General features: G+C 33.6%; 1 protein-coding gene across 1 annotated transcript in view; it reads left to right on the forward strand.

Moving 5' to 3' along the window:
- Set8 (SET domain containing 8) overlaps positions 1-10984 on the forward strand; it is a 38074-nt gene extending 27090 nt beyond the window's left edge. Inside the window, exons 4-6 of the mRNA XM_090370975.1 lie at positions 350-409; positions 4771-4961; positions 10774-10984. Coding sequence (XP_090227101.1) covers positions 350-409; positions 4771-4961; positions 10774-10984 — 462 coding nt within the window. The remainder of the gene's footprint in view (positions 1-349; positions 410-4770; positions 4962-10773) is intronic.
- The last annotated feature ends 241 nt before the right edge of the window (positions 10985-11225 follow it).

Genomic DNA, 11225 nt, shown 5'->3' on the forward strand with positions numbered 1-11225 from the left:
AAGAAATAACATTTCTTTTAAGGAAAAAAAAGACAGAAGTGATAAGGCAATTCAAAGTGAATAAATAGTAAAGTACTCTTAATGCAAAGTTAATATTCAGTATCAACCACATTAGAATGATTATAATAATTATACCAATAAGATAATAACATCTGTTGGAATTTCCCCTGCATTAACTGTTAAGATACTGTTCTTATAGCAGTCTTCTGACAGTAATGGAAAAGGTGTGTGTGTGTGCGTGTGTGTGTGTGTGTGTGTGGTGCAATTTTGAGTAACTCTACCTCCTTCAGGAACACATTTGCTATGCTAATCAAAGCATTGCTGTATAGTATTACATATTTTTTTATAGAAAGAGAAGCAGAAAGAAGTAGAAGAAGCTATATTATCTGGAAAGGAGGATGGATTTGAGGTAGGATCCCTTCCCACTGCCATTGCAAAATATTGATAGATTGGCAATATAAATAATGCCATACTACATAAGACTTTGCACATTGATGAATGTGATGTATAGTTTTGGGTTAGTGTCAAACGTAGGTTTAATATTGTATAATGCCTAATTAGATTTATAGGAAACTGCCTAGAAAATATATATTTTTGCAGGCAGTTTGGTTAATTTACATTCCTGTTATATCGTTGGTCATTTTGACCCAACTTTTTTTTTTTTCCTTTTTTTTTTTTTTTTTTTTTTTTAACTATTTCAATTTCACTCAAAATCATTCTGTTTTCAGTCAGCAGTGACTCACAGTGCTTGCTAAAATATTTTCTTTATGCAGTTTATCTATTAAAAATTCAAGAAATATTTTTTAAAGAGGGTACAAATGACTCAGTATCTTTTATATGTTCATGTGACTACCAATAGGTTAAGGCGCCTCTGTAGCCAGGTGGGAAGGAGCAGCAGTGCGTAGCACACGCTTCTTGATTAGACCGGGGTTCGAGGGAATGACCACCGCATATACCCGGTGCAATATGGCCTTAGTTGCTAATGCTCCTAAAAACCAAATAACAACAACAACCAATAGGTTAAATGTACATGACTGGCTATATCTCAATTTATTGAGAATTAATTTTCACAGTTTAAATCTTTTATCATATTTAAATGAATTATTCAGGCTATTTTCTCTATCTTACTTCCATTTAAATTGCATCTCATTGAATCTCTTCTCATCAAACTGAACCCATCACACACCCTGTGTATAGTTTTAGGTAATGTTCATATTACCAAACAGCAAAGTCCATTTATGAGAGTAAAGTAATATTTCTTGTTTATACACTGGATATTTCCTTCTATTTATTATTATTTTTATTTTTTGTAACATTAACTTATTGTCACATGTTTTATTATCACAAAAAAGAAAGCATTATTCTGAGAAAATAAAATTTAGCTATTATCTGGCTGCTTTCTTAGCTTGTGATGATTTGTATTTAAGTCTTTTCCCTAGTTTGAAAAAAAATTATCAAAACAGAACCTTTAATTTATTATGGCTGATAATGTCATTTCCAAAGTCCCACACTTTTTATCAAAAAAAAAAAAAAAAAAAGGAAAAAAGTCTGCTAGTTTGTTTTCATTTGATTTTGATAAGTCTCTTTTATCAGCTCTATAGAAAAGTCTGTTCTTTTTGGATGTGGTAGTACTTAGAATAAGTAAAAAGTCTTAAGAGGAGAAAGATTACAAATCAGAATAAATGAGCAAAATAATAGCACATTATTCTACTTGGGCATGGGGAGAATTTTAAATTTTGATTATTTTGTAAAGTGGGGAAAAATAGAAGCATACCTTGGTTGCTGTGTTAATTTACTGATATCTTATTTTTTATTCAATGGTCTTTCCACAAAATAAAAGTTTAAACTCTTATTATACCAAGAGTGGCAGATTTGGAGGGAAATAAAAAGTTGATATTATGGGTATAAAATTAAGGAGCCATGTACTCTAATATATTAGGATATAAAAAGTAAAGAATACACATAAAGAATTTATCAGTTTACGAAGTACTTCTGGCTGGTTAATATTTTGCCTTAGAGTATTTGTATAGACACTTACAGCTTTTTTTATTGCATATTAATATATACTCATCATAAAATGACAGGTAAAACTTCTGACAATTTTTTTATGTAAAGCTCCATTTTTGAAAATACCACCCCATTATTATATAATTTTTCATGCATAATGTTCTGCTCAACATATAATGCATTATTATTTTACCTGATTTCCATCCTTTTCCTTTCCTCATTTTGATCCCATTTAACAAAATTAAGATCATTGCATTTGTATTCAATATTATATTTTTTTCAACATATCAAAAATATAAATATGATATTTTAAAAGTTTAATTTTCACTTATCAGCTCAATTTTTTTTTTTTATTGAAATGAAATTTAAAAAAAAAAAAAAAAAAAATCCACTAAATTCACAGCCCAATAGTAAAATGTAATAATCAATGATTTTACCACTGAATATCCAGCCATACTGAACAAATACTCTTACACTTGATACTGATGGTTTAGTGCTCTTTTTGGAATTTTATTAATTGCTCAGTTCCAATTAAAAATTTCCTTTAAGTCACATCTTACTTCCCAAGGTTATGCTTTACCCTTTTCATTTGAGCAGTCATTTCATTTCAGTGAGCTGAAAAATGTAGACGTGACATAATATTCCTTACAAAAAGACAGCGAGCTTTTTATATATACAGAGTGGCTAGTTTATTCGGTGCTCCTCCGTTATCCAAAAAATGAACTACCCAATCACCAATGTCACATGTCCATTACGGGCTATATAAAAAACAGGTAGTCTGATAATGAGATTGTATATGAAATTCTGTGAGTAGATAGGCCAATAACATGACAAGTGATGACTGAGCACAGTATAATAATCAGTATCAGGTTGCTGGTGTGAAAAATTAATAAATGAATAATAAAAACTTAGTGACAGAAATACTTAAATCCCAAGTCACGCTGGTTTCTCTTTTTGCTCTGAATATCATAATTGTATCTATTTTTAGCACACAGCATCACTGATTTAATGAAAACATCTCCAGATCAGTAAGAGAGAATATAACATTTCTTTAAGGCTAGTTACTCTTTATAATAAAGAAATTATCAGGACATCATATATAAACAGCTTGTAATATCCAGTATGTGTAATTCATGCATAGTCTTATCAGTGTGTTACGACCAGGACACTTTGAATTCATTTATCCAGTGTGCTGGATATACAGAATATGCCCAAATCTATGGATTAAAAAAGAAGACAATTCTAATGTGTAGCCAAAAACTTGATTTAATTAACCAGCACTCTGGCTCTTTGTGCAAACCATTAGTGCTATAAGCATACATGCACCTTATCAACAATACAAGAGTTTTATTCCAGTTATACTTTAGTAACTGCAATAATTCTACACATTCAAACTCTCACAATAAAGAATATTCACAGGAGACTGACAGTTGTAAGTTTTCATTGCTCTGCTGCACTGTTTATCATGTTAACAACTTATAGCACGTTTCTCCCTTTTTTGTATAAATGAGTGAAACTGAAATCAGATAGACCTTGTGAAATCAGTCTTAAAATGCCATCATTTAGTACATGTTAACAGCTAAATGAGAAACAAGAAAATCCATAAAGAAGGATTAGTTATTAAAGTCTGTAACCAACCATCAACAACAAAAAAAAAATATCAACAACAACAAAAAATGTAAAAAATAAGCAAAATTTTGCAGAACTTTTAACACATAACTGAGGCATTGCAACCTTCAACTTGTATATGAGTGTTGGATGGAGAGAAGGGATATTTTCTCTTGCTGCTGCAAGTTTTTTGTATTTGCATGTAACAAATTCCACAGTTTTCTTTTGACCACCAATTATTTACTTTTCACTGTCTTTCTCTAAGTGTCTTTAGTATATATTTAAATTTAAAACCTAAAACTTATGATTTCACAGCATTAGTTTTCAACCAGGAAACATCAGCAGTGATGCAAGTTGGGCATGTTATCAGTATATGTCCCTCCACTCAAAGTTATTCTGGATTTTTCAGCCTGCACAATGTACACATTGACCCTTTGATTAGACATATCATTTAAAAAACAAATTTTAAAAAATCACAGATAGTATAGGAACTAATGCAGTATAATGATTGACCTATGATGATCTCAAGCAGTAATAGGCAACAACAATAACAGTAGGTAAGCCAGTGACTTTTACTGCACGAGCCAGAAATAAAAATAATAATAAGAAAAAGAAACACTATTTACCATGAAATAAGTTAGTGTTATTCATAGCAAGGTGCCATATATCTGTGTAACACAACACCCTAATATTAAAATAAAATAAAACCATAAAATAAGAAAAAGATAAGGCAACAGTTCACCCTCAGTGGTGTAAATGCATGGCTCCTCACACAAGATGCCCTTTTTTCCCGCTAAAATGAAATTAATCAAAGACTTGGAACTCAGCACTCAGAATTCAACACTCACCCTCAGTGGTGCACTAAAATGAAATTAATCAAAGACTTAGAACTCAGCACTCAGAATTCAACACTCACCCTCAGTGGTGCAGTTTTATTAATAAATCGGAGCTTGTGAACTAAAAGATCATATTGTGAAGATTCCACAGCATATCAGATTTTGTAAACCATATTGAATGAAATATTAATGAAAAATTTAAGTTTTAAATATTTAAATAAATATTTTTAAACAACTTATGTTTGTTTTAAATAATTCATATAAAATTTAACCTAATTTTTTTTTATTTTTGTAAATGAAAAATGAATTCCTATTTTAGGTAATAGAATTTCCTGGAAAAGGTAGAGGGGTAATAGCAAAAAAAATGATCAAGAAAGGAGACTTCGTATTGGAGTATTATGGGGATTTGATTTGCATGGATGAAGCAAAGGGAAGAGAATTCAGATATGCAAAAGATAAAAATATTGGTTGTTATATGTATTATTTTTCATACAGAAATAAACAGTACTGGTAAGTGGATATTATAGAGATAATAATAGTAATATGGTAACAGCAGTTATCTAAATTTATTTAATTTGCATTCTATATTAATCAAGATAATCTTATATAAAAAATCACAAAAATATAAAAGAAAATTATATGGTGTGTGTGTGTGGAGAATTTCTTTTCTAATACTTTCTTTTATTAGCAGTGAGAGTAAAATGACTTGTACTTGATATTGCTTTCTGCTCTGGCAAGCACCAATACAATACGATATCAGACAACACATGTGAAGGAACATCAGTTTAAATTGAGGAAGGACTATTGTAGGATATATGCAAGTAAATTTGCTTTCAGATTATTAGAGTTTGGACATGTGATGTGGGAAGTGGTAATAGTTTTTTTTTTTTTTTTTTTCTGATGCTCTATAAGCTTTTTTTCTTGCATCATTTGTGGTACTAATACTACTAATACTAATATTTTTAGAATTTTATTGATAAAAAAAGAGGTAACAAAATATAGTAATATAGCCCTGCTGGCAAAATTCCTGTATATCATTGACAAAACCCCATGAGCTCTCCTGGCAGCCAGTCTGCACTATTCAGAGAACTTCATATTTAACTACACAGTTAAATATGAAGTTAAATAAAATGACCTGGGGGTATTTAACTGACAGTTAAATACCCCCAGGTCTTTTTTGTTCTCCGCTAACCTCATTTCAGTATTACACAGTTAGTATTTTATTCTGGGATTACTGCTACCCATATACCTTACATTTATCAATGTTAAACTTCAATTTCCATGTCTCAGCCCATCTGCCTAATTTTTCTAGATCTTGGTGCAGTAGCATACCCTGATTACCATTATTCACCACCTTCACAACCTTTGTATCATCTGCAAACTTAAGACTTTAAGCTCGATATGCCCCCATCAGTATCATTAATAAATATTGAAAGCAACAATAGACCCAGCACTGAACCTGAGGGACTCCCCTAATAACATTTTATTCCAAGGAGAGTGGTGCCCATTGATAACCACTCTCTGTCTTCTCATGCTCAACCATCCCTTTATCCATAGCCGCAACTTGCCTTTAATGCCACACTGCTCCATTTTGTATACAGCAGCCTTTTATGTGGAACAGTATCAAAAGCAATTTTTAACTCTAAATATATGATGTCAAAGTTATTTTTTGCATCCAGTTATTTTGTTACTGCATCATGTTTCCAATCAGGTTGATCAGACAAGGTTTTTCTTTAACAAATCCATGCTGTATAACTGCATTCCTGCCTAGATGGCACCATCTTCTTTAACCGGTGATTGCATTATTTTCTCTGGAAAGAAGTCAAGTTTACAGGTCTGTAATTACTCACCTCACACTTTGCTCTCCCTTTGTGAATTGGGCATACATTTGCACATCTCCACCCTATAGGGACCTCCCTTGAATCCAGGGATGTTCTCACAATTATGGCTATGGGTTTGCTGACTTCTTTTATTGATTCTCTCAGAGAATTCAGAAATTCTCTGAATTATCTGAAAGAATCAACAAAAGAGGTCAGAATAATTTTTTCTATTCATCTTATATAAGCCCACACATCTCAAATATCCATGAGTAAAATGAGGCTAACAGATAAGCACACTCTTATTCCAGTTTTAAAAGCTATTGTATTAGTTGTCAAAAGAACTTCAGGGCAGTCTGTATATATATGGATATACTCCATTGAAACGAACTTGAATATGTCCTCCCACAAAAAAATATAGAAGTGTACACACACACACACACACATGACCGCATTAGTGAAATAACATGGAATTAATAATGACATTAAGATTTGATATCTACTTAGCATACATATCTGTTCTACAGAAACTGGAGCCGACTGGGCTAGCCAGGTGGGTAGCCCGGTCGGCTCCAGTTTCTGTAGAACCCGCGACCTTTGGGTCTAGCAACCCAAAGGTCGCGGGTTCAAATCCCGCCTCGGGCTTGGATCAGAGTAAAATGCAAAAACTTTGGGAGGTGCATTATGGCCACAGAAGCCGATGCGCCAACAACTAACAAAAAAAAAAAAAAAAAACAGAGACTGGAATGGACACCGATGCTGTTGCTACCATTCCACTACTAAAGAATGACACTGAAATACAACAGGCTGTAATTGAGAATGCTCATCAGTCCCGATATGGAACATATTCCCTGTGATATTCCCTGTCAGAGACTTAGTAATTTGTAATCTCCTCTTTTCAATCTTCTCTGGCTTAAAATCTCTCTCTCTCTCTCTCTCCCCCACATTCTGCCAAATTCATCTGTTTGCCTCTATTGTTCTCCCAACACCATTAATCACTTAGAACTTTTTGACTTCCTCTCTTTGAAACTTGACTTTCTCCAGTACAACTTTCCTAACAGTGAGGTGATTTTAATGTTCACAACTCCAGTTGGCTTCCATTTTCTGGTCACACGGACCCAGCTGGTCAAGATGCTAAGATTACTAATGACCTCTCACAGATTGTTTATTTACCTACCAAAATACCAGACAATTTTAATCACACAGCCAACATGCTTGATCTTTTTCTCAGAAACAGCGCTTCCAAGTACACAGTCAAGTTGAGTGGTCCTCTTCTACAATGGAGCCTTTCTCTCATGGCCATTCCCTACCTTGTGTTGTTGGCATTACAAGAATGCACAATGGAGGCGCAATATAGCCGAAGCTGCTCTTTTGCCATAAAACCCCAAACAACAACAACAATGCACAATGGGATGTGAGATTTCCTTTCTTCTTTTCCTTGGTTAGATTAGATGGTATTTCTGCACTTGTTCTCAAAACCTGCACTTCTGTTCTGTGTCTCCTTTTTTTCACTTTCTTATTCCAAAGGTGTTTTTCATATCCAGCTAGTCCCTAAAAAGGGTGACAAATCCCTTCCATCTATCGTTCCATTGCAATTATTTCCAACTCGTTCTAAAGTAATGGAGAAATCAATTAACCATCAACTCTTAAACTATCTAGGAACCTTCCAACTGATTAACTATCACCAGTATGGTTTCCGTCAGTGTCAATCCACTGGTGATATTCTGGCTTATGTTACCCATCTAATTACAAATTCAATGAAAAAGTTTGATGAAACTCAAGCAGTTGCTCTTGACATTTCAAAGGCTTTCGATTGTATTTGGCATAAGCGTCTTTTAAATGAGCTTTCATTGTATGGTTTGCCAACTGTTTTTTTGTAATTGGGTATCCAGTTTTCTCTCTGACCTGTCACTTCCGGTGATAGTAGATGGCTCTCTGTCTTCTAACTTCTCCACCAATGCTGGTGTTCCCCAAGGTTCAGTTCTTACTCCTATTTTCCTCTTGTACATTAATAACTTTCTTCCATTGACTGGAAATCCTATCCATAGTTTTGTAGAACATCGCATTCCAGCTTCCAGTTTGAGAAACCTTGCCTTGCTCAAGAACAGCTTCAACTTCTCAAATATCCACTGCCAATTCCTTAAATGCTGATCTCCAGTGGGGCAAAGATAACTTAGTTGAATTCAGTCCTATCTTATAACTTGCAAAAAGGATTCCTCTGCTCCTATGCTTATCTTCGATGACACTCCGATTTCTAGGCAAGATGATATATCTCTCCATTGGGGATTACTCTGACTTCTATTCTCTCTCTCTCTCTCTCTCTCTCTCTCTCTCTCTCTCTCTCTGCATAAGCACATTACAAATATTGCTTCCTTTGCATCTAAAAAACTGGGTTTTCTCTTATGCTCTCAGCATTACCTTTCTTTCAAACAGCTGTTCTCTCTGTACAAATTGCAAATCTGCCCTACCATGGAATATTGTTTCCATATCTGGGGCAGTGTACCCAAATCCTCTCAGGTTTCTAAATTCTATTCTAAAGAGGGCAGTTAGGTTAATTAATGACTCATCTAACAGAGTCTCTCCATTCTGTCTCATAAACATGGAGACTGGCTGGAGACTAGGCACCTGCGCGGTGATCTGATTGAGGTCTATAAGGCCTTGAATGGGTTGAGCACGCTGAATTCTGATGGGATCCTTCCACTTGTTCAGATTACGAACCTAAGGGGGCATAAATTCAAATTAAGAAAAGACAGATGTAGATTAGATGTGCGGAAATTTGCCTTTAGCCAGCGGGTGGTTAATTGCTGGAACAAACTTCCATCTGTCGTTGTGGAAGTTGATAGGTTGAATAAATTTAAGGAGGAACTGGACAGGCATTTGGAGGGAATGGTGTGATTTTTTTTATTTTATTTTTTTTTAATTTTTTTTATTATTATTTTTTTTTATTTTTTTTATTATTTTTTTTTTGGCTGATGTTGCATAAGCTCATACACTTACTTTCTTGCATCAAATGCCACTACTACTACTACTACTACATTCTGTTTCTGCTGCATGCCTTTTATATAGATACTTCCGTGGGCACTGTTCTTCTGAATTGGCTTCTATAATTCCTGCTCTCTCTTTCAAAGCAGTCCAAACATGTGCCGTTATCACTCAACATCCTTTTACTCTCCAGTGCTAGAAGTATAGTAAATAAATTTGATGAATTTGAAGTGTTGGTCAAGACATCAAAGTCGGATATTGTTGGGATATCAGAGACGTGATATTCCTAATATCACACAGATATTAGGAATGCAGAATTGGAATTTGACGAGTACAATGTGTACAGAAAGGATAGACAGGATAGGAAGGGAGGAAGTGTTATGCTGTTAATTAAGAAAAACATAAAATCAAAAGAAGTGCATCCAGTTGATATAGATGAACAGTGCACTGTTGAGTCAGTATAGTGTGACATAAGCACTTCAAAAGCAAAAATAAGAGTAGGAGTGTGTTATACACCTAATGACTCAAATGAGTACAATGAACAATTGTACAGAGAAATAGTGGGCTAGTAAATCAGAATGTCTTATAATGGGGGATTTTAACTTCCCAGATATTGACTGGAACTTGTGGGTTGGTCACTCACACACTAGTAAGACTTTTGTGGATTTATTGGATGATTTTTTTCTGCAGCAGCATGTTCGAGAGGCAGCCAGAGAGGGTAATTCTCTTGATCTGGTTATCAGCATTGATCATTTGTGTATTAAGAATTTGCAGATAAAGGAACCACTAGGTGGCAGTGATCACAGTGTACTGATGATACATTAATACTGATGCCCTTAACCCTTTGTAATACCTTTGACAGTAGTTATATTTTTAAGTAAACCCTACAACAATATATTATGATATATTGTTGTGAGATTTACTTAAAAACAGTTGTTCCTTTATCTAGAGATTCTTAATGCGTGAAGAGGCACTGCCAATAATCATATCAAGAGTATTGCTCTCTCATTACCTCTCTAATGTGCAGCATCAGAAAAGAGTCAATTCAGTACATCAAGAAAGACTCAGCTACTGTGTGACTTACCAGCTCACAAGTTACAGTTATTATCTGGAAAGTTAAAATCCCCCATTATACAGCTGAAGCACAAGGGTGTTCTAGCACATGAGAGTGGACTGTAGTTCAAGCCTGTTTGACTGCTAAATATGATTAACAATTGTATTCATTGTTAAAATGATTAAATGTAAACACATCAATCTAGTGGTCAGGCTGTAGTCTAAACAGAACGTTTTTTAGGATTGACTTAGCTGAGTGGTCATCGCAAGGATGCAGTTATTGACTATTGTTTTATTGCAGCCAATAATTGTAATATTTCATGTCGAGCTTTAAAAGTATGCTGCTTTAAACACAGCAGTGTTTTCTTTACTTTAATAACAGTTACTACCATTTTTTTTTTTAACAGTACATTATACTTGTTTAGCTTTTAATCATTTTATATGATATTTATTATTTTTTTCTCTTGTAGTGTTGATGCCACAAAAGAGACTGGTAGGTTGGGACGTTTAGTAAACCATAGTAAGAATGGAAATCTTATAACAAAACCATTTTCTGTAAAAGATGAGCCACATCTTATATTAATAGCCAAAAGAGACATAATAAAAGGTGAAGAACTTCTGTATGATTATGGAGATCGCAGCAAATCTTCATTAGAATCTCATCCATGGCTAGCACTGTAACGTTTTGGTATACTGAGACTTTAAAACATATATTAAAATTATAAATACAGTCGAACTTCCCTATAACAAATTCGATAAATCCAGTGAAAAAATTTGTTATAGAGAAATTTTGTCATACAAAGAATATCTTTTTTTTTTTTAAATTGTTATTTAATTTGAAAATGAATCTACATTTATTTTTAATGTATTTTATTTAAACAACACTTATTTAAATTATGTTTACACAATTTTCGCCGGTAAG

Source organism: Mastigoproctus giganteus, chromosome 3 (genome assembly GCF_048544385.1).
Source record: "Mastigoproctus giganteus isolate SK-2022 chromosome 3, ASM4854438v1, whole genome shotgun sequence".
In the NCBI taxonomy this organism is placed as follows: Eukaryota; Metazoa; Arthropoda; class Arachnida; order Uropygi; family Thelyphonidae; genus Mastigoproctus; species Mastigoproctus giganteus.